This window comes from Suricata suricatta, chromosome 1 (assembly GCF_006229205.1).
Source record: "Suricata suricatta isolate VVHF042 chromosome 1, meerkat_22Aug2017_6uvM2_HiC, whole genome shotgun sequence".
In the NCBI taxonomy this organism is placed as follows: domain Eukaryota; kingdom Metazoa; phylum Chordata; class Mammalia; order Carnivora; family Herpestidae; genus Suricata; species Suricata suricatta.
Genome location: NC_043700.1, coordinates 21,454,498 through 21,479,252, shown reverse-complemented (window position 1 = coordinate 21,479,252; position 24,755 = coordinate 21,454,498). Strand labels below are relative to the sequence as shown.

The 24,755-nt window shown below is 38.6% G+C and overlaps 1 protein-coding gene across 4 annotated transcripts in view; it reads left to right on the top strand.

The window, feature by feature from the left end:
• Positions 1 to 24,755, top strand: part of TUSC3 (tumor suppressor candidate 3) — a 241,272-nt gene that overhangs the window by 3,177 nt on the left and 213,340 nt on the right. Inside the window, exon 1 of one of the 4 annotated variants that reach the window (XM_029935244.1) lies at positions 19,334 to 19,366. The exons of the other annotated variants lie outside the window; for them this stretch is intronic. Within the exon in view, the coding sequence (XP_029791104.1) occupies positions 19,349 to 19,366 (18 nt within the window). The 5' untranslated portion in view covers positions 19,334 to 19,348. Of the gene's footprint in view, positions 1 to 19,333; positions 19,367 to 24,755 lie in introns of those variants that run through there. 4 annotated transcript variants of the gene reach the window in all.

Below are 24,755 nucleotides of genomic sequence, written 5' to 3'. Positions count from 1 at the left end.
GAAGAGAAATAGTTGAGTGAATAAGCAAAGAAGATTGGAGATTTTATAGTCACTTAATTACATTGAATATAGTCATTAAGCTAATTTATTTTTTATTTTTTTTAATGTTTTTTATTTATTTTTGAGAGACAGAGATAGACAGCGTGAGCAGGGGAGGGTCAGAGAGAGAGGGAGACAAAGAATCTGAAACAGGCTCCAGGCTCTGAGCTAGCTGTCAGCGCAGAGCCCAACGCAGGGCTCCAATCCAAGAACTGTGAGATCATGACCTGAGCCGAAGCCGGCCGCTTAACTGACTGAGCCACCCAGGCACCCCATTAAGCTAATTTTTGAATCCTCATGTTAAGTGATATGAATTTGTGGGAGACTGTAGCTTCTTAGTATATCATTTGAACATGTAGTGCATCATGTTTTTTAAAAAAATTTTGACAGCTTCTTTTGTATTATTAACACAGCAGTTTCTGTAATTATTTTCAGTGAATTTATTGACTTTGACATCATCAAAAGCAGCTACTATAGAAATTTATCCTTTAGGTTAGCTAATAGTCTATGACATGTCGATAACAATGAATATGCACTATGAAAAATTGAGCAGCTCATAAATATTTTTGCCAAGTGATCTGATTACCTAAATGAACTACCTCAATTGCCTCTGACATAACTTCTGTGAGTCGTTAGTGTTCCATTTTTAAGCACATTTTATACTGAGATGTATATCCAGTTGTTTTTTAGTGGCATAGGCATGAAGTAAAGATTTCACTATCTTAGCAAATTAAGAAAAGGAAAGGATGGAAGTAAGCAATGGATTTTACCTTCAAGCAAAGAATTTAAGTGGGAAAAAAGTATGTAAATATATGAGCACAACTTTAAGAAATGCACAGTAATCATCCCTTGGAACGTGTACACAGAGGCACAGGTTACGCTGCTGTGGGTAGTTTCTTCTATAGGTTAAATGTTGTGTAAAGTGGCGCCTTGCTGAGTAATTGGAACGGACATGTCTTACACAGAATGGCCCAAACTCCCTCAAGTGTGTGATGGCTTAGCCTGCTGCATTTCCACAGATGATGGCAGAAGGCATGGAATTCTGGATCACAAGTGGACAGGGTATTACAGCAGCAGGTTTGCCGGAGGATCAGCATCTATTCTGATGATGCAGGTTGGATGATTGCTGCAAGTGGAGGAAGTTTTGTAGCAGGAGAGGAGCCTTAGGCTTAGGGAGCTCAAATCTTTTATAATGGGCACTAAGCTTGTTTGACATTATCTTTATTAAACTGGAAAATAAACAGATCTGCTCTTTGTCTAGAAGGGACACTGTCTTAAGGCTATGTGCTGCATGTCCTCGCAGAGGTGTCCAAAACAAAGTCAGTACTTGTGCTTGCATGTTACATTGAAATCCATGAAGAATTATTTCCTTAAGTAAGAGATGGTAACTGTAGCAAAAGGGAATTCTGGGATACTTTCCTCCACGTGCGCACGCCACCAGTATGTTCAGTCCCCTGTGTCTGGGCTCTTCTACATGAAAGACACGGGAGGGAAAGAGCAGAAACCTGTAACCTGAGCCACAGGTCCAACAGCTGTTAATCTTTTGCCACATTTACTTTTGCATTTTCTCAATATTCAGTGAGTTTAAATAGGAGTGTGATCTCTGCCAGTGACTGACGTTGGTTATCTTGGTAGTCTGCAGGGCTTATTTTTCAAGTCAGACTAACTTATGATTACTTCTTTCCGGAAGACCTGCCTCCTAGAGCATCATAAACTAATTCCACCGAGATAGAAAATTTACCTTTGGCTATGTATAGGAGTGGTTGCTGTTCCCTTGCTAGTGAACAGGTAGATCATGAGGAAGTGTGTGTGTGTGTGTGTGTGTGTGTGTGTGAGAGAGAGAGAGCGAGCACATCATGTAGTGTGTACTATTTGGCGAGGACCAAATAGTAGTATTTATGTTAGTCTGTATCCAGTTCTTTTTTTTTTTTTTTAAGTTCATATATTTGTGAGAGAGAGAGAGCGAGCACATCATGTAGTGTGTACTATTTGGCGAGGACCAAATAGTAGTATTTATGTTAGTCTGTATCCAGTTCTTTTTTTTTTTTTAAGTTCATATATTTGTGAGAGAGAGAGAGAGCACATGTGCATGTGTGAGCAGAGGAGAGGGGGACAGAGGATCCTAAGCAGGCTGACAGCAGGGAACCTAATGCGGGACTTGAACTGACGAACCTGAGATCATGCCCTGAGCCAAAGTCGACGCTCCATTGACTGAGCCACCCAAGTGCCCCAATCACTATCCAGTATTTGTCTCTTGAACAAGATTTCTGCAGCTTCAAATTGAGCATATCAAAAGGGGAGCTCTTAATCTTTCTTTCTGCCCATCTGGCCCATCTGTTTTCTAAATGTTATTAACAGTGCTGTTTTATGGGGAACAAATTTTAACATCCATAGAACCTCATTTTTTTAAGTAATCACTTGCCAGTGTAATCTATCTTTGGAGCTCTTACCCTTTATTTTGCACATCGTATACAGAAAGGCTGGCTTTACATAATTTCTTGGGGAGTTGGAGGAGTTTAAGGAGAACATCTTGGAAAAATATGATTTCTCTCAATACATAGCTATGAAAAACAAACATTCAGTTGGAATATTAAAATCTCAAAAACGTTATTCAAAACAATAGGTAATGTTTTTTCATAGTGGTATCTATCTTCCTAGTTGTATTTCTATTTAATGCATGAAGGAAAAAGATCAACAGTGAGCTTAAGGAATCCTTCAAAATCTATGAACTCTAGAATCTTTAATGAAAAGGCACACTTGAGCATAGGTTGAATAAATTGTGATGCTGATTTTATTAATGAAACTTTCCGTTTATTTTAGGAATGTATTTTTAGAGATGCCTTCAATATTATTGATATGATTTGACTCAACTTTTGGGAACTATTTCTGAGTCTTCTGTGCTTGGAAACAAAACAAATAATTGAGAAATTAGTTTATATGAGTATTGTGGTAAAAATTAGGGTACAGAATTCAGTATAAGTCATGGAATCTGTTTACTATTCATATCAAATATTAAATTGAGATATCTTAGGATAACTCATTGAATTTAACAAACTTGGCAGTTGGAAGGAAGTCTAAATTATATTAGGAAATGAAAGAAAGTAACAGAACAGATAGGAGATAGAATGCTAGGTATTTTGTGTAGTTAGATATAATCTTTATAATGTCAGCTTTGTTTGCCTTACCTTAACCTTTGCTGATAGAACCTCGTTTTGATTTAGAGAAACTGGGACTATCTCAAGGCCAAAACATTTTTCTTAGTCAAAGATTGTATGATGATTATCTAGTACTTTGCAGATTATTGGTGTTGGAGTGAGCACATAAATTATATGGGGCTTGTGATCAGTTTCCACCTCCTTCATAAAGGACACAAGGAAAGGAAATTCTCTCCTCTTGTGTTTAGTACATGAATGTGAGAAGGTGATGGTTGAGTTGCTGAACTCATAAACACGGAAGTACAGCCTGAGGACAAAACCCAGTAGGTTCCTGATGAAGGTAGGAAAATGGAAAGAACATGGGTGCTGGATGACATGACTTAACTAGCCTTGTAATTGCTCTAACTCTGGAATCCTTGTTATACGTTAATAAGACTTGTATTATTTAAGACATTTTGAATTGAATTTCTGATTTTTTGTATTTGAAAGCATTCTACTAAGGAAATCATCTAATTTTAAGGGTTTTATCCATGATTGTGGTTTACCCAACTTGTAAGTTTACAGTCTTACTCCAAAGACCTCTTTTTTTTTTTTTTTAATTTTTTTTATGTTTACTTAGTTTTTGAGAGAGGGAGAGAGAGAATGCAAGCGAGTGAGTGGAGCAGGGGCAGAGAGAGAGAGAGAGAGAGAGGGAGGGAGAGAGGGAGGGAGGGAAGGAGGGAGGGAGAGAGAGAGAGGGAGAGAGAGAGAGAGAGGGAGGGCGGGCAGATACAGAATCCAAAGCAGACTCCAGGCTCTGAGCTGTCAGCACAGAGATTGCTGATGTGGGGCTCGAACTAATGGATCTTGAGATCATGACCTGAGTGGAAGTTGGTCACTCAACCACTAAGCCACCCAGGCGCCCCCTCTTTCTATATATTATGTTAGGAGCTTAATAATTACCTAGCTATATGACTGTCTTTATGAATGATATATTAGATATAATATATTTAATGTAATATTTTTACATACATATAGCTTTCCCTTATCTTTGAATGTTAATGGTCATTATTAGGGGTCTCCATATGTTTTACAAGTATGTTTGGAAGTGAATTTTCCATGTGTTCCTTTTATTAATGTACCTTTGTTTTTATTGTATGAATTGAAGTTCTCTAAGAATTACATATCCAAAAGACTGTAGGAAAGAAATTTGGGAATAAATTTATTATATGCCTTAAAAGAAAGTTCTTAGCCCAAGAAAGGAGAGAAAGAATTAGTTATGCCTCACATATATTTGCTGTATGGTGTTTTCTTGTTTAAAAAAAATACTTGTTTTTCTTTTGTGTGTATAACAGATTGGTTCCTGTTTCATTTTAAAGACTGCCAGATAAAATTGAGGAAGACACCTTTATTTTGTAAATGATCATATTTTAATATTCTTCTTTTGGTTTACATTTGCGTTTAAATTAAGCCAAAGAAAAGTTGAGACCCCCGCATCCCCCATGAGGGTACTGTACAGTGTTGATTGTTCCATGGTTTTTATTTGTGTTTTTAGCATTGGAACTTTCAAAATGAATAAAGCAGTTTTCTCATGCTCAGGGAGGTGAAATGGTGTGCTCTGTCTTACTTGTTTCCTGTGTATTTTTTCCTGGAAACTTCCTGGGGAGCAAGAGTGGCTGAATCAAGGTGTAATACTATCCTAATGGTACTCTGTTTTAATTTAGCTTCCTATTGCCAGGTACATGAGTCACATGCTTTGATCTTGGAATGTATTCCAGATCATAATGAGAATCGTAACCCTAGATTGTTTCCAAGAAAAATACTTTATTATGGAATGTTAGAGCAGGAAAGTCATGTTTCAGGGTAAGTAACAAAGTTGGGACTAGAAGTTAGGCTTGCTGACACCAGAGGTTATATTTCTGTATTCTCATGTTCAGTGAGGCTGTCAAGTTCTTCTTCTCCGCCCCTCCCTTCCCTGCTTTCATTTATACTGTTTTTTCCTATGCCTTTCAGAGCTGGTATTTTAACTCCGTAACTTCCTCTTTGTGGGTACTTGTTTGTTAAAACCTAAAACGATTAAAAATTTGGCAGATGTAAAACCTATTAATACTGCTTAGATTTGTCTCCTTTGAGAACATAATTTATAAAATTAAGCCATCTGTTTCTTTATGAAGCTTTAAATAAATGAAGTTAGGCTAAGGTAAGCCTAAATCACCATAGTCAGAACTCTAAAATAGTGCAGGACCCAGACCGGAAGCCGTGCCTCCTACCTGCAGTCCCTACTACTAAGTAAAGTGTGTTCGCATATCTGTTTGCCAACACCAGAAATCTGGGCACGTTTCACTTAGTCTCCAGTCTTTACTTCCACGTGACTTTCTCCACACTCCTTCCCCACCCCAGCTAAAGAGATCCTGTGACCACTGCTGTCTTTGAGGAGTACTGTTTACCTACTGTTTCAGTGCCATCTGGGTGCATTCTGGAGTATTTTGCATGCCGGTAGTGCTTTTCTGGAATGAGCCTTTGTCTAACTTTGCTGTTTGCGCTCTCTCCTTACCTGCTCCTCTCCAGTGTTGAGTCAGTTACCCCCACTTCCCCGTTTGCGATCAGGGGCTCCTCCTCTGCGCTCACACAAATGGATCTTTGTGCTTTATTCTTTAATTTGAATTGTTGTCTCTTGTCTATCATTCTTGTTACTCTACAAGCCCTTTGAAGAGACGTTTTTTTTTCCTTCATGTCTCTACCTGCATATTCAAGCATAGTGCCTTGCGGCTGGTAAATGCTTAATAAAGTTTGGGTCAAGTTACTTAATCCCTCTAAGCCTCTTTTCCTTATCTGTAAAATGTAGGTAGTATGTTAGTCATTGCTGTAGAGCTGTGAGCCTTACGTGACTTAATCCTGCAGAGCACTTAGCAGCGTAGTGCCTGGAACATCGTAAGTGCTTAATGTTAGCTTTGGTGCTGATACTGGTGAATGAATTGTAGGATGTATTAGGGGTTGTTTTAAGTGGATAGTACAAATTGATTTGGCATTGCAAGAGAAAAATTTAAAAATCATTTGATACGCATGATTTTTCATAAATATTTTGTTTTCCTGTTTGACAAGTTCTGCTACTGAATTGCCTCTAGAGAATGTCATTGCTTTCTTCATTACCAGACATAATGAGAACTTTCACTCTTTGACTTCTGTAGCATTTGACGTTGTTGGCTAGTGCTTCCTCACCCTCTCCACCCCCAGCTTTGTTGACCTATGATTGACGCATAAAACTTTGAGTATTAAGGTGTACAGCTGACTCGATACACTCATCTATTGGGAAATGATTATCACCATAGCCTTCACTAACACCCCCATCACATCTCATCATTACCGTTCCCTTTTTGTGGTGAGAACATTTAAGATTTACTCTTACAACTTTCAAATATGTAATACATTACTGTTAGGTATAAGGACAGTACTGAGCATTAGATTATGATAACGTACCTTTTACCTGGAAGTTTGTATCCTTTGACCACTATTTTCCCATTCCACCCTCGCTTTCTGTGACCACCACTCTCCTTGGTTTCTACAAACTTTTTTCTTTGATTTCATATATAAGTGAATTCATAGAGTATTTGTCTTTTCTCTGTCTGATCTATTTCACTTAGCATAATGCCTTCAGTGTCAATCCATGTTGTTGCAAATGGTAGGATCTCGTAATTTTTCTGTGGATGAATAAGACTCCATTGTGTGTGTGTATATATGTATGTGTGTCTGTGTGTGTGTGAGATACGGTTTATATATGGGTGTGTATGCATTTTATATACACGGCATAGCTTCCTCATAGTCCTGTGTCCGTGACCACTTACGTTGTTTTCATAACTTGGCTACTGTAAATCATGCTGCTCTGAGATGGGGTGCAGATATCTTTTCGAGTTCGTGTTTTCATTCTGTTTGGATATGTTCTCAGAAGTGGGATTGTTGGATTACATGGTAGTGCTATTTTTAATTTTTTGAGGATCCTCTGTTCTGTTTTCCACGGTGGCTATACCAGTTTACAGTTCCCCCGGTAGTGTGTCCGGGCCCCTTTTCTCCATATCCTCAGCAGCATTTGTTATCACTTGTCTTTTTATTTTTTCTAGTTTTATTCAGAAATAATTGGTATACATCATTATAATAGTTTAAGGTGTACAGCGTGATGATTTGATTTATATACCTTGTGAAATGATTACCACAACAGTTTTAGCTAACTTCCATCTTATATAGATAAATTGAAAAGGAAGAAGAAAAAACCTCCTTTCAATGAGAATTCTTAGAACTTTTAACAATTTTCTTATACATCATTACAGCACTGTAATGTAATGTAGTACTTACAGATAGGAGCTTGTGCCTTTGCCTTTGACCATATTCCTCCAATTATATATATATATATAAAATAAACACACACACACACACACACACACACACACACACACATTTGAGACAGTTTGAGACAGAGAGAGAGATGGGGGCCGGGGGAGAGGCAGGGAGAGAGAAAGAGAGGGAGAGAGAGAGAGAGAGAGAGAGAGAGAGAGAGGGAGAGGGAGATTGATTGATTGATTGATTGATTCCCTAGCAGGCTCCACACTGACAGCACAGAGCCCATTGTAGGGCTCAAAACTATGAACCATGAGATCATGATCTGAGCTGAAACCAAGAGCTGGACACTTCACTGACGGAGCCACCCAGGCGCCCTATATTTCTCCAGTTATCATACTCTGGTAACCACAAGTCAAGTGTGATCTCTTTTTCTATTTATAATTTTTATTAGAATATACTTATAAGTGAAGTCATATAGTATGTCTCTTTCTCTGCCTTATTTCACTTCGCATAATGCCTTTGAGGTCTGTCCATGTTGTTGCAAACTAGCATTTCCTCATTTCTTTTTTTTATGGGTGAGTAATAACTGTGAGTGTGTGTGTGTATTGTAGGCTAGCTTACAGAATGTCACAAGTTTAACTTCTTCTGGAATGTAATGGCTTAACTTACTGAGTGTTTTGCTGTAAACTGTTCTCCCTCCCCTTTTCTGTGATCTGATCAAGGCCACTCCTACAGAAATTACTTAGTCACTGCCCCACTCTGATTGGTTCTCATTGTCCCACTGTGGTCCTTATTGTCCCACTATGATTGGTCATTAGAAGAGCAAAGAACAAACATGATAGGTTCCCATCAAAACTGGTGATCAGCATGTTACGATGTAATTGGCTAACAGAATCCTATGTGTGTTTATATAATCTCAATGTATCCATTGTTCAGGGCCATTCTCCCCTCCTTACCACCTGGAGTTCAGTTTGGCACGGTTGTGCTGTAAATAGACTTTTGCCTGGCCTCAATTTGGCTTTGGTGATCTCTTCAACATCAGGCTACAATGTGTATATGCTATACCTTCTTTATCAAGTCATTTATTGATGGGCAGTTAGGCTGCTGCTCTCTCTTGATATTATATGCTGTTATGAACATGGCAGTGCAGATACCATTTTGAGTTAGTGTTTTTGTTTTCTTTGGATACATTCCCAAAATGGAATTGCTGGCTCATATGGTAGTTCTAATTTATGCTTTTAAGGATCCTTCATTCTGTTTTCCATAGCGATTGTACCAGTTTACAGTCCAAGCAAAAGCATATCCATGGGTTCTGTTCTTTTTTTAATTTTTTAAATGTTTTATTTATATTTGAGAGAAAGAGAGACAGCATGAGCAGGGAGGGTCAGAGAGAGAGAGGGAGACAGAATCTGAAGCAGGCTCCAGGCTCTGAGCTGTCAGCACAGATCCCGATGTGGGGCTTGAACCCACGAACTGTGAGATCATGACCTGAGCCGAAGCCGGATGCTTAACTGGCTGAGCAACCCAGGTGCCCCATGTTTTTCTTCCCTTCCCTTCCCTTCCCTTCCCTTCCCGTCCCGTCCCTTCCCTTCCCTTCCCGTCCCGTCCCTTCCCTTCCCTTCCCTCTCTTTTTTTTTTTTTTTCTGATTTTTCTCCTTGAGATGAGATGTTAGATTGAGATCTTTGTTTTCCTTTTTAAAAAATTTTTATTTTTTAGTTTATTTATTTATTTTGAGAGAGAGAGAGAGCTGGGGAGAGGCAGAGAGAGAGAGAGAGAGAAAGAGACAATCCCAACCAGGCTCCACACACAGTGTGTCAGTGTGGAGTCTGACGTGGGACTTGAACTCATGCACTGTAAAATTGTGACCTGAGCCGAAACCAAGAGTCAGATGCTAAACCAACTGAGCCACCCAGGCATACCCCTATATGTTTTCTTAATATACATTTATTACTATAAACTTCCTTCTTAGGACTTTCTATAACATCTCATAGGTTTTGATCTGTTATTTTTGTGTTTTAATGTTTTGTCTTGATTTCTCACTTTGATTTTTTCTTTGAATTGTTGAATAGTTGTTTAATTTCCTATATGTAAAATTTTCAACTTCTATTATTTATTTTTAGTTTTATTACATGTGTTCAGAAAAGATGTTTGTTATGGTTTCAATCTTAAATTTGTCAAAACTACTCCCCTTCCCCCTCCCCTCTCCTCCCCCTCCTCCCCTATCATATGATCTATCTTAGAGAGTATTCTACGCATGCTTGAGAAGAACATGCATTCTGCTCCTGTTCTGTATGTATCTGTAACGTCTATTTGGTGTAAAGTATAGTTAAAGTCCAGTGCTTCCTTACTGATTTTATCTATCCATTGTTCAAAGTGGGGCATGGAAGTTCTCTGCTAATGTATTTCTTTCTTCAGATCTCTTAGTATTTCCCGAATTTAGATGTTCCCATGTTGGGTCCCTATATATTTATGATTGCTGTATCTACTTGATGAATTGACCCTTTTATGGAATATGTATACCTTTGTCTCTGGTTTCCTTTTTTTGGCTTAGTCTGGTTTGTTTGCTATTAGTGTAGCTACCTCCCTCGTTCTGGTATCTATTTGGATGGAATGCCTTTTTCCATCCCTTCACCTTGAAGTTAGTCTTTTATAGGTAGTGAGTAGGTGTATGTGTGTGTGGGGGTGGATGCCTTTAAGAAACATCTGTTCTGCCACTTTGTGCCTTTGGAGAATTCAATCCATTTACATTTTGAGTAAGTATTGATAGGTAGAGACCTCTTAATGCTATGTTAAAGTTTCCTAGCTGTTTTATAGTTCTCTTTTTCTTTCCTTCCTTCCTTTGCAAATTGTTGATTTTCTATGGTGGTATGCTTTGATTCCTTTCTCAATATCTCTATGGCTCTACTATAGATTTTTGCTTTGCACTCGTCATGAGGTTTACATAAAACATCTTATGTCTTAGTAGTCTGTTTTATGCTGATGACAGCTTAACCTCAATTGCATACAAAACAATCCTTTATTCCACCTTTTTAATGTTCATATACCTCTTTTTGTGTTATGTATTCATTAAACTATACTAGCTATAGTATTCTTTAATACTATGGTCATTTGACCTTTATTCTACAGTTAAGTGAATAACACACCACCCTATTACAGCATCAGAGTAGTCTAAATTTGACTATATTTTTATGTTTACTATTGCATTGTCGATTTCAGTTAATTTGTTTTAGAGAGAGAGCACATGTGTAAGCAGGGTAGTGGGGATGAGCCAAGAGAGGAAGACAGAAGATCTGAAGCTGGCTCTGAGCTGATAACAGAGAGCAGACTGCCTAATATGGGGTTCAAATTCAGAACTGTGAGCTTGTGACCTGAGCCGAAGTCAGATACTTAACCAACTGAGCCTCCCAGGCTCCTCTGCATTGTGTATTTTAAGATGATTTCATGTTACTTATTATTATTATTGCATTTCAGCTTGAAAAAGTCCTTTTAGCATTTCTTGTAAGAGTGGTGTAGTGGCAATATACTCCCTTAGCTTTTGTGTTTCTGGGAAGATCTGTATTTCTTCTGCATTTCTGAAGAATAATTTTGCTAGGTAACATATTCCTCGTTGGCAGGTTTTTTTTTTTTTTTTTTTTTTTTTTAATTTTATTTCTTCACTTTGAGTGTATCATCCTCCTCTCTCTGGCCTGTAAGTGTGAGCTGAGAAATCTGTTTATACCCTAATGGGGGTTGTTTGGCAGTTTATGATCTTGCTGCTTTTAGGAGTCTTCTTGCTTTTGATTTTTGATAGTTTTATTATAATGAATCTTAAAGAAGATCATTTTAGATTGAAATTATGGTGTGGCTTTTTAGCTGTGTACTTAGATGGATGTCCAAGTCTCTTCCCAGGTTTGGAAAGTTTTAAGCCATTATTTATTTCAATAAACTTTCTATCCCTTTTCCTTTCTCTTTTTATGGAACTCCAATAATTTATATGTTGGTTCTTTTGATGGTGTTCCACAGATCACATAGGTTTTTTCACATTCTTTGTTTATTTTTGTCCACGTCTAACTGGCTTCCTATCTTCTGACATGTAGATTCTTTTCTATGTTTTGTTTCTTATTCTGTTAATGCTCTCTATTGCATTTTTCATTTCTTCATTGAATTCTTAAATTTTCAAATTTCTCTTTTTTTTTATCATTTGTGTGTGTGTGTGTGTGTGTGTGTGTGTGTGTGTGTGTGTGTGTATTATATTATTATGTTTATTTTAGAGAGAGAGAAAGGGAGAGAGGCAGAACATGAGCGGGGGAGGGGCTATGAGAGGCAGAATCTGAAGCAGGCTCCAGGCTCTGAGCCATCAGCACAGAGCCCTACATGGGGCTTGAACTCACAGATCACAAGATCATGACCTGAGGCAAAGTTGAATGGTTAGTTGAGTTACAGGCTCCCATATCATTTATATCTTTTTGTTAACTTCCTTATTTTGTTTGTGTATTGTTTTTCTGGTTTTCTTGAGTGTTTTTTTTTTTTAATTGTAACTCATTGAGTTTCCTTAAGATAGCTATTTTGAATTTATTATTGGGTAAATCATAGATCAACATGTCTTCTGGTTTGGTTACAGGAAGATTTTTTTTTTTTGCTCCTTTGGTGATGTCACATTTTCTCATAATTTTTTCTGTTTCTTAGAGTTTTGTGTTTCTGTATTTGAAGTAGTCCCCTGTTCTCATATTTACACACTGCTTTCAGGGGAGAAATACATTCTTCATTTCTGCTATTGATTCTGAGGCTTCCTTAGTCCTTGTGTGGATACACTGCTCCATGCTGCTTCTTTCATCTTCCTGCAGAATTCTTTTTTTTTTTTTTGTTTATTTTTGAGAGAGAGAAAGAGAGCATGAGCAAGGGGTAGAGCAGAGAGAGGGAGACACAGCATCTGACCTGTCAGCACAGAGCCCGACAGGAGGCTTGAACTCATGGGCTGCAAGATCATAGCCGGAAGCCAAAGTCAGATGCTTAACTGACTGAGCCACTCAGAGTACCGCGTGGGTGCTGTATCTGCAGTAGCTCATGACAGACAAGAATATTTAGAGTGGTAGTAATTTGTCTGAGTACAGTCTTTAGCACTGGTCTTTAGTGTAGTGTTCAAGATACATAGAAGCAGAATAGAAAGATTATTATTTCATAACTTAAAAAGGATTGGTGAGGGAAATAAGGGTTTTTTTCCTTTTCTTTTCTCCATATCCCTGTTCCTTGTGAAGTTACTTAGGTACAGTTAAGTCAGCCTTGTGTCATTTCTCTACACAGATTGCAGTCTTTTTGTCTTTGCGCTTCCATAGGATCCCAGCATGTCATGGTAAGTAGATGATCGCCAGGGACCTTTCTATATTGTGTTTTACTTATTTGTTACTAAAATCTAACCTTCTTTAGTGTGCAACGTTTTAATTTTTTTTATCTGTGCCATCATAGTCATTGCAGAAGGCCAAAGTAGATGAGTCTTTTAGGATTTTGCATGTAAGTGTGGCTATTTATTTCTTAAGTATGTTGTAAATGTTTTTCCTATCATGTCCTTTTGGATTATTTTAAATGGAAATAATATTGATGTAAGCAATAGAAAATAGTCATCTACCCCATATGTGGCACATTTTAGTGAACAAAGGCCGTTTTACTAATGTTTTACAGAGTGTGATCTATTACTGCTTTGTTTTCAACAAACATTTGTTGATGAATACTACATGTCAGACATCATGCTGGACTTCGGAGGCAGAGTGCGAATGAGACAGCCACTATCCCTGACACATCCTTTAACTCAGCGCAGTTGTGAGGACTGCATAAACTGGAACTGGGTTAGGTGAGCTCACGAGGGTAAGATGAACACTGTAGAGATACACACAGGAAATAACCTAATGAAAGGGAGAGTATTGTAAGCATAGGAAATAACACTAGTAAAGGTCCAGAAGTATGAAAAATCATAGCAAATTCAGGGAAATCAAAGGAGTTCAACATGACTAGGCTTAGAGTGCACTGGTTGGGAGAGTGACGGGGGTTGAGGCTGGAATGGAAGCCAGTGTCAGATCCGAAGGACCCAGTACGCCACGTGAAAGAATCTAGACTTGATCCTGAAGTCAGTGAGAAGAATTGAGGGGTTTTATCCTGGAGAAGAAGATATCAGGATTATATTTAGATTATAGTTTAGGTAGGGATGCAAGATTGGAGGAAGGGCAATAGTTTACTCAGGGGGCTACTGCAGAAATCGACATGACAGGTAATCATAACGTGACATGGCTTGTGGCATGAGAATGAAGAAAAATAATTAGATTCTTGAGCTATTTAGAAGCCAGATGAGACAGTTATTGGTAATTTATTATGTATGGCATGAGGGGGAAAAAAGACAAGAATTAGGACTACATATCTAAAAGGGATGGTATATTTACTGAAATGGGAATTGGAAGGAAGAGAACATGTTAAGTTCTGAGCGTGTCTGAGATGCCTGTATAAAATTTAAACTGAGATGTTTGAGAGGCAGCACAGAATGTAGGTCTGTAGACCTTTGATCTGGGCTGAAGACAAGATGAATTTGGAAATCATTAGCATAAATAGGAATTATATTTGTGTCAGTGCTAAAAACTTCACAGCCAGAATATATGCAGTGAAAACAGAACTAATGCAAACATTTCAGTGTCCAACAGAAGGCAAGCTTACAAAAGAGACCGTGGATGCCCTGCTAGAAAGAATTCAGCAGATTTTGGATGTCATAGGAGAATGTTTCAAAAAGGTCAACAAGGACAAGTGGTGATTAACGAGAAGCTAAATTAAAAGCGTGGCATCCTTTGGATTTAGTGAGAGCAGGTTAACTGCAGTGCTGGGGGGAAATGGGAAACCACGGAGCGGTGTAGTCAGCGAGTGGGTCATGAGGAAGGGGTAATGGCCAGCGCCTCTTATCAAGCAGTTTTGCTGTGAATGAGTGGAGAGTTAAGTGGATGATGGCCGGTGAAGAGGTTGAAATGGAAAGAGAAAATAACTTCTGTAGAGCCTGGTGGCTGAGAAGGTAGGAGGAAGGAACAGGAATCAAAACATCAGGTGGAATTAGTTTTGCATAGAAATGTGATACTTCTTAGGGCTCTTCATCTGTTTGGTTTTCTTCCACACACATGATAGGATTCCACTTTCCTACTCCAGTGAACTCAGACATGGCCACATGAATTACTATGGCCAGTGAAACGTGAGCAGATGTGTTTTGCGTCAGCTCTAGGCAGAGGCCTAAGTGTCATCGCATGCTTTGCCGTTCTCTCTACCTCTGGGAGGGTGCCTGGGGATGTTGGACGTGGTGGGTGCTCTCCCAGCCTGCAGACTGGGACGAGCAGGGTCTCTCTGCCAACCCATAAGGTGGGGAAATGCACCTTTATTTATTTTTAAATGCTGAGATTTGCAGATGTTAGTGTGTTGTAATATAAGCTCTTTGGATTGTTACATGGAGTATTGACCTCTTACATTTTGATAGGAATGGATAAAAGGGGTGCAGATAACAGATAAATTTGTTCTTCTCTTGGTAGAGGGCTCTATAAAGTGGGAAGTAGGACTAAGCTGGTCGGATTGGGAGGCTTAGGACACGAATACAATTTTAAATAGCTTGAGTAGGTAATTTTCCTTAGAAAACAAAAAAGTGTTAAATCACAGGAAGTACCATCTAAATTTGTAAGTCACGTGTTGAATACAATTCAGACTTGATTTCTTTTCTTGTTTTCCTCTAGCTGAGCTCAGAAGGCCAGTTGTAGCAACCAGAGATGTAGGTAGTTGGATTGATTCCAGGTGGATGGGCCAGAGGAATGGAAAGGAAAGTCGAAGAGAGGCTGTGGAGTGAATAATGCAGAACATAAAGACTGTGAGGTGCTGAGAGGGGAAGCAATAAAGGTCCCAGTGAGAGTGAAACAGTAGGCATGTTGTGGCAGGAACAATATGGAAGAACAAGTTTTTGTCATTAGTAGCTTGTGTGAACTTATTTCAGAGATGACGTAGTCCCGGGAGCCGGCTTGTGGGGGGCTGAAATCGACTTGAGGTTAGTTACTAGAAATGATGAGGGAGGGGCTGAAAGCTAGGTGTAAGGTGTTCATGAGGACTTTTTCCATCTTCAGCATAAAGGGAGGCTGAAGGGTAGTGACCTAGAGATCATCAGATGACAATGACTAAGGAAAGCAGAGACTGTTTTAATTTGAAGGTGTGATTTATGAAGGAACAGGAGTTTTTATGTGGTGGTGAAGAACAAAAGGATGCGGACTCTATCCTTGCCGCTGGGGGAAAGTTAAGGAGAATGAATGCTTTCTATCTTCATAGTCCTAGGGGTTCTAGCCAAGACATTATGGGCACATTCATCACAGGTACAGAAGATGTAAGGAATTGGTTATGATTGTGAAAATTTTACTTATCCCTTTTCCTTTCATTAGGTGACAGGATTGCAGTCTTTTTTTAAAAAAATTAAAAAAAATTTTTTTTTGAGAGAGAGAGACAGACAGTGTGAGCGGGGGAGGGTCAGAGAGAGAGGGAGACACAGAACCGGAAGCAGGCTCCAGGCTCTGAGCTAGCTGTCAGCACAGAGCCTGACGCAGGGCTCGAGCCCATGAACCTTGAGATCATGACCTGAGCTGAAGCCGGACGCTTAACGGACTGAGCCACCCAGCGCCCCCAGGATTGCAGTCTTAACATGAGAAATTGTTAGGCAGTTAATGGTAACCTTCACTTCTCTCATAGCTTGCTTCCAAGATCTCAGATCAATTTCCTGATATTAGGACATTTTTATGAATAAGATAAACTATTTCATGTTTGCAGTATTTCATAGATGTATGGAATATTGCTTCTGTTTAAATGATCTTGTGCAAATTTGGCAACATTTGATCTTCTGCAAACGACAGCCTTTTGTTTAACATTATCAACTTCAGCTAAATTCCTAATAGGCCGTTTCAGCTGTGGACCATTGTATGGATTGTAAGCCAATATGAATCCATAGTAATTCATAGTTCTCTGATTAAAAGTATATCAATAATGTATGATTTCTGGATATAAATGCTCAAGACCATAAGAAGTAGAAGTCAGAATCAGTTTTTAAGTAAGCTTTCATACTGCAGAAAGAAATAGAAAAACAGTGGCAATAACACCTAGGCAGGAGCCTGTCGCTTTGGATATTTGGGCAATTGAAAACTCTTCCCAGCATTTCCTCCTAACTGGGAGTGTCATTACAGAGTTACTGCAGGGACTTACCACTTGTCTCGTGGTTTTCCTCTGAGATGTTATCATTTGTAGTTTGTATATAAAATGTCTTTTTTTAGAATCCTTTTACCTCTCGGAAAATGTGATGTAACCAATAATAGAAGTGTGTTGCAATTTATCTTTCCATCATTCTTATCTCCTTCTTGTAAGATGAATAACCCACGGTGAGCATTATGAAATAGGATATAAATACAACAGTGGTTTGTGAGTATATTAGTTTTCTATCAGTGCATAACAAATTAGTGCCAATTTAGTGACTTAAAATAACACTCATTTTTTAAATCTGATCATTTATATAGTTAGAAAATCTGGACATGGCATAGCTAGGTTTTCTATTCGGGGTGTCACAAAGCTGAAATTAAGCTGTGACTGGGCTACATTCTCGTTTGGATCTCTAGCTCCTCTTCCCAGCTCACTCAGTTAGCAGAATTCGTTTCCTGCCAGTTGTAGAACCGAGTTCTGATTTTCTTGCTGGCTGTTTCTCCGCTTTCTGAGGCCACTCTCATGTCCTAGGCATGTGGCCCCCTCCACAGACGGTTCAGAATGACTGCTTTCTATAGGATCGCCTCTCTGATACTTCGTTTTCTTCTAGAATCCTCATCTGATTAGCTCAGGCCCACCCAGTATAAACTCCAGGTTAACTGAAGAGGGGAACTCGACACACCTGCAAATCTTTGCCAGGTAAGGAAACATTATGGGAATGCTATTCTGTCACACTCACAGGGCTTGCCCATACTCAGGAGAGGAAATTACATAAGGGTATGGGTCCTTGGGCTTTATTGTAGATTTCTGCCTACTACGTCGAGCAAACTTGCCCTTTTAGTTTTATATACTTTTAAATGGTGGCCTCAAAAATCAACAAAGCAAGTATGATAGAGCATAGGATAACATTTAATATAAGACTGTTAGCAGTGGCAATAAAATTCAAGTGGCAGTATTACGTATCAGTCAGGAGTTAGAGGAGTAGAACCGCAGGGAGATGAACGTACGTACACGTACCTGGGTATGTGTGTGTGTCTGTATGTACGCATGCAGGGATTTGACCTTATGCAGTAGTGGGGCACGATGAAGTCGTCTGTGCAAGGACAGTGCTTGCATGTTTGATGCGGGAGCTTGTGGTCCAAGCGCAGTTGGAAGAGAAGATGGCTGTAAGGTGGGGAAGAATAAAACAAGCCTATGAGGATGTAGAGAAACCATCCTCGGAGTGATTTTAAAGCCCATAGTTCTGAAATTACACAGCACTGTGCAATTCGGAATTGCACCGTGTAGTGGTTACTTGTGAAAATAAATAGTTGGAAATCAGGCTTATTTTAAACAGCTCACTTATCTTGTAATCTCAGGATACCTGTTAAATGGATCAAAAAATTTGGAGGAATAATAGACATTTTCTTCACAGGGGAAACTAACAAAATTAAAAATTAAAAAGAAATTTTAATTCTGTCTAAAACTTGTTATAGAGAATTGGAATGTATCTAAAAAATGAACCTTAAAAGATAAATAAAATTGGAATATATTTTAAATATACATCTTCTTACATAAGAGCTTTATAAAATTATAGGACAAACCACTGTTTTATTGTGGTTTCAAAAAGAAAATTTATTTTGAATATTAAGTTCAGATTTTTTTTATTTGTGTGCTAAATACTTTGACTTTGTAAGACTCCTACAGGTGGTTTGGTTCCCAAACCATTCTCTCCATCTCCTGCCAATTTTGATGTGGCCTCCTCTCTGATTAATTGTGGAAAGTCGATTCTGCCAGTCCTCAGGTCATTTTCCGAGTTAGTTGTATATATGTAGCTTTTATCTCAACATCCTTGTGAGAGGAGGTGAGCTCAGGATCCTCTTACTTCTCCCATCTTCCCTGAACTCTCCAGTAGGTCTGATTGGAAAGGGGCAGGTTTGGGACACCTGGCCGGCTTAGTCCGCGCAGTGTCCAACACTCGATTTCAGGGCAGGTCATGATCTTGCGGTTCGTGAGATTGAGTTTTGAATCAAGCTCTGTGCTGATAGCGTGGAGCCTGCTTGGGATTCTCTCTCACCTTCTCTCTGCCCTTATTCATGTGCACACATGCTGTCTCTCCTTTTCAAAATAAATAAATAAACCTTAAAAAAGATCTGGAGAGGCGCCTGAGTGGCTCAGTCGGTTAAGTATCTGGCTCAGGTCATGATCTCACAGTTTGTGGGTTGGAGCCCCACGTCGGGCTCTGTGCTGACTGCTCAGAGCCTGGAGCCTGCTTCAGATTCTGTGTCTCCCTCTCTCTTTGACCCTCCCCTGCTTGCGCTCTCTCAAAAATAAATTAAAAAAATTGAAAAAATTAAAAAATCTGGAAAGGGACAGGTTTTACTGGGTCCAGGAGAGTAGAAAATGGGGAAGATTTCAGAGAAAAGGGAAGTTCAATGCAAGAGTTAGAATGAGGAAGGAGAGGGTATGGAGCTAGAGACCGTACAGAAGGGAAGGAGGAAGCTGGTTGGGAGGGGGGGGGGGGGGCAAAGGCTTGGCACAGCATGGGTGTTGCACGCTTGGAGACAAAGATTAAGGTGAGGAGAAAGAGGTCTCAGAAGCTTTCGTGTTTTCTTTCAGTTGTTTGTTCACTTAAGTTAATTTGGACATGTTATTTTGTAATGAGGTGAGTTTAGAGTGTTGGATACATTTGGAAGCCTCCAGGTACCAATTAAAATAGGCATCCCCTGTGTGTTTAATTTCAGACGCCTGGCTTTCTAATTTTCGTTCTCAGAAAAACATGTTTAGAGAGGTTAAAAGTTCCTCATAATAGCCATTGGAGTTCTAAACTATGTTTGGTTAAGTTGGTCTGTTTTCTTAAAAATGTTCCTGTGGAAGGAACATAAATTTTAAACACAAAACTACTGAGGGTTCCAGAAGGAGAATCCTCCTGAGAGAATTTAGAGGATTTGGATTTTTAGGATCTTAGCTTAAAGCCTAGAAAATAAATGAGGACTACCAAAAGCGTTTTGCCATCACAAAAACAAAAGCAGATCCTGAATAAAGTTGGAGAGTTCAGTCAAAGGGAGGAAGTTTGAGTCTGAGAGGAGATTGAACCAAACCAAACGGAAAGGCCACTTGTGGAAGGTGACAGAGTGAAGGGATCTAATGGGTATATGATGATCCTTCCTCAAGGATTTAATCTGCTGTGGATCTTCCATCTGACATCATACAATTCCAACCTTAAAAATCAAATTGGCCGTTAGTTTACTGACCGGCACAGTGGGTTTATTTGGGAGTAGTAGAGAAATTGCAATTTAGGACATGTCAGCTACAGTGAAGGACAGGCAGGTCTGGAGAACCAAGGAGTGGGGATTCTTCTCGCAGAGGAAGGAAGGGAGTTGGGAGGCGCTGTTTTGGAGCAGAAGTCCGTTGGAGGAGAGCGAGTTCGGGGCTGTGATGACTCCATCAGCAGAGTGGCTGTGGCTCTCATTGCTTGATTATTGCTGGGCCACAAGAAAGTCTCTGATTCTACTCCTGGTAAGGTAGGCTGCTTCCCATCGGCTTATGTAAAGTGTGCTGCCTCAAGCGTGTTGTGTGGGGCAGCTCCCCTTCAGCATTTCCTTCCTCCATTTCCAGTGAGGTTTTTCCTTGTTAAATATTTTCACAGTGTGTCCCTTTAAGTGAGATTCACATGGAGTTTCCCCATATGAATTTGAGATAACATTATAATGTTAGTGGAAGTACATTGTAAGTACAGATGAAGTTTATTTAATCTGTTTCAGAATATCTCTATAATACTTTGACATCTGGGCCAGTGCGAGGATAATAGCTATGGCCAGGAGGAGCCAGGTAGTAGAAGTAGGGTGACCAAGTAATTTATTGTCCAAACTTGGACACTTGGAAGGGGAGAAAAGGTGCAGTTAATAATTTGGGTGAGGTAACAGGGACTGTGTGGGGGCTAGCTGGGATATGTGGTCTTAGGAGTAATAGAGAAGAGTTTAAAAATGGATAGGCAGTAAGTTTAATATGTTTTTGTTGATTAAAATGACTTTATAGCAGTCTTGATCGAAGATTTTTCTTTCTGTTACTCTCTAGTTGGACACTGTTTTACCTTTATGTATGATTTGTTTTTCATTCATTCCTGTACAAGGATTTTATATGGTGCTCTGGTTCCTTTAGTGCTGTTCTCTAATTTTTATTTTTATTTTTATTTTCAGAAATTTTCATTAAGATTTTCTATTGAAGTATAATTATAGTGCTTTATTGGTTTCAGGTGAATAATAGAATGATGCGACAATTCTGTACGTTTCTCAGTGCCCATCATGAGCTAGTTGTACTCTTAATCCGCTTCATCTCGGTCACTCATTGCCCCACCCACCTCACCTCTGTCAACTGTTCTCCTTATTGAAGAGTCTGGTTTTTTTTTTGGTCTCCCTTTCTGTCTCTGTCTCTGTCTCTTTTTTTTTGCTTGCTCATTTGTTTCTTAACAGGAATGTAATCATACTCTATTGTATATTTATTTTTGAGAGAGAGACAGAGACAGAGACCATAAGTGGTGGAGGGGCAGAAAGAGGGGGAGACAGAATCCGAAGCAGGCTCCAGGCTCTGAGCTGTCAGCACAGAGCCAGATGTAGGGCTCGAACCCATGAACCATGAGATCATGACCTGAGCCAGAGTCAGAGGCCTAACTGAGCCACCTGGGCATCACTCCAAAATCATATCTGTTGGTCTGACACTGTCTGGCTTATTTCACTTAGCATTATACCTTCTAGGTCCATCCATACTGTTGCAAATGGCAAAATTTCATTCTTTTTTATGCCTGAGTAATATTCCTCTCTCTGTGTGTGTGTGTGTGTGTGTGTGTGTGTGTGTGTGTGTGTGTACCTTATTTTCTGCAGTCATCTTTGATTACTTGGCTTGCTTCCGTATCTTGGCTCTTGTAAATAATGCTGGAGCTAATAAAGGGCTGTATTTATCTTTTCAAAATAGTGTTTTTATTTTCTTTGCGTAGATACCGCTAGTGAATTACTGGATCATGCAGCATTTCTATTTTTAATTTTTGAGGATGCACCATACTGTTTTGCACAATAGCTGCTTCGATTTTCATTTCCACCAACAGGACATGAGGGCTCCTTTTTCTCCATATCCTTCCAACAGTTGTTATTCCTTGTCGTTTTGATTCCACCATTCTGACAGGTTTAAGCTGATATATCATTGTGCGTTTTGATTTGCGTTTTCCTGATGATTCATGATGTTGATCCTCTTTTCATGTGTCTGTTGCCCGTCTCTGTATTTTTTGGGGAAAGAAAAGCCCATCCAGGTCCACTGCCCTTTTAAAAATGACTATTTACATTTTTGGTGTTGAGTTATGTAAATTCTTTATGTATTTTGGATATTAACCTTTTATCCAATATATCATTTGCAAATATCTTCTCCCATTCATTAGGTTGCCTTGTTTTGTTGGTATCATTTGTTGTTTCCTTTGCTATGCAAAAGCCTTTTTATTTTAATATAGTCCCAATAGTTTAATTTTGCCTTTGTTTCCCTTGACTTCGGAGACATATCTAGAAAAATGTTTATATGGCTGATGTCAGAGGAATTACTGCCTGTGTTTTCTAGAAGTTTTATGGCTTCTGGTTTCACATTTAGGTCTTTAGTTTATTTTGAGTTTATTTTTGTGTGTGGGGTAAGAAAGTGGTCCAGTTTTGGGGTGTCTGGGTGGCTCAGTCAGTTACATGTCTGACTCTTGATTTTGGCCCAGATCTCATGGTTGGTGAATTCGAGCCCCTTGTCGGATTCTGTGCTGACAGGATAGCGCTTGCTTGGGATTCTCTCTCTCTCCCTTTCTGTCCCTCCCCTGTTTGTGCTTATGTGCTTTCTCAGAAATAAACATTTAAAAAAGTCCAGTTTCATTCTTTTGTATCTAAGTGTCCAATTTTCCCTGCACTATTTGTTGAAGAGACTACCTTAGCCCCATTTTATATTTTTGCTTCCTTTGTCATACTTTGATCATGTAAGACTGGTTTATTTGTGGGCTTTCTGGTTTGTTCCATTGATCTTTGTGTCTGTTTTTGTTTTGATTACTGTAACTTAGTAGTATGTCTTGAAAAATAAGATTGTAATACCTCCAGCTTTGTTGTTCTTTTTCAAGATAGCTCTGGCTACTTGGAATCTTTTGTGATTCCATACAGATTTTGGGATTATTTATTCTAGTTCTGTTTAAAATGTGGGCAAGGATTGGATTCAGTCTGTAGATTGCTTTGGGTAGTATGAACATTTTAATAATATCGGTTCTTCCAAACTATAAGCATGGAATATCTTTCTATTTGTGTCATTTCTAATTTCTCTCATTATTGTTTTATAGTTTTGAATTAGAAGTCTTCCATGTTCTTGATTAAGTTTATTTCCTAGGTACTTTATTCTTTTTGGTTCAATTTTAAGTGGGATTGTTTTCATAATTACTTCTCCTGCTCTTTCCATATTAATGTAAAGAAATGCAGTGGATTTCTGTATGTTAATTTTGTATCTTGTGTGATTTCTGAATTCATGTGTCAGTTTTAGTAGTGTTTTGGTGGAATCTTTAGGGTTTTTTATTTATAGCATCCTGACAGATTTGCAAAAAGGGACAGTTTTCTTCGTTTCTAATTTGGATGCTTTTATTTCTCTCTCTTGTTTGATTGTTGCAGCTAGGACCACAGATACCATGTTGAATAGAAATGGTGAGAGTAGACATTCTTGTCATTTTCCTGATCTTATAAGGAAACTTCTGTTTTTTACCATTGAGTATGGTTGCTGAGTAAAGTATAATGGATTTTTCATTTATAGTCTTTATTATGTTGAGATGTAGTTCCCTCTAAACCTAGTTTGTTGAGTGTTTTTATTATCAGTAAATATTATATTTTGTCAAATGTTTTTTTCCTGCTTCTATTGAGGTGACCATGTGTTTTTCACCTTTTTTCTTGTTAATATGATGTATCACATTGATTTGGGAATATTGAAGCACTCTTACATCTGTGGAATGAATCTCACTTGATTGTGGTAAATGATTATCTTAAAGTGTTACTGGATTTGGTTAGCTAATATTTTGTTGAAAATGTTTACATCTATCTTAATCAGAGATATTGAACTGTCGTGTTCTTTGTAGTGTCTGTATGGTTTTGGTATCAGGGTAGTGTTGGCATCATAGAATGAATTTGGAAGTTTGTCTTCTATTTTGAAATAATTTGAGAAGAATAGGTATTAACTCTTTAAATGTTTCATAAAATTTATCTATGAAGCCTGGTCCTGGATATTAGTTTGTTGGGATTTTTTTTTTGATTATTGATTCAATTGTACAGTACATTTTACACCTTAACACCCCATTTACATCAATGGATAGATCTTTCAGAGAGAAAATCAATAAGGAAATAGTGGCTTTGAATGGTTTCTTAGGTTCATTTGCCCTAACAGATATATTCAGAGCATTCCATCCTGAAAAAAGAAGACAGATTCTTTCCACTTGCATATGGAACATCCTCCAGAATAGATCACTTGCTAGGCCACAATTCAGTGAATTGAAAAAAACATTGAAATCCCATCATGCAAGTCTTTTGACTACAGTGCTATGAAACTAGAAATCAAGCACAAGAAAGAATCTGGAAAGAACACAAATACTTCAAGTTTTAATAACATGCGATTAGACAATGAATGGGTCAACCAAGAAATCAAAGAGGAAATCAAACATACATGGAGGCAAATGAAAATGAAATCATAACAGTTTAAAATTTTTGGGATGCAGCAGAAGCTGTTCTAAGGGGAATTATTTTACAGTAACATCAGCCTACCTCAAAAAAACCCCCAGAAACTTTCAGCATCCTTACCTCATAACCTAAGGTGCTACAAAAAGAACAAACAAAGCCCATAGGCAGTAGAAGAAAGGAAATAATAAAGATTAGAGTGAAATAAATGGAATAGTCTAAAAAGCAGTAGAAAATATCTGTGAAACCAGGAGCTGGTTCTTTGAAAAGATCAGCCAGATTGATATTCCTTTATACAAATTCATCAGTAAAAAAAGAGAGGGGACTCTAACCAAT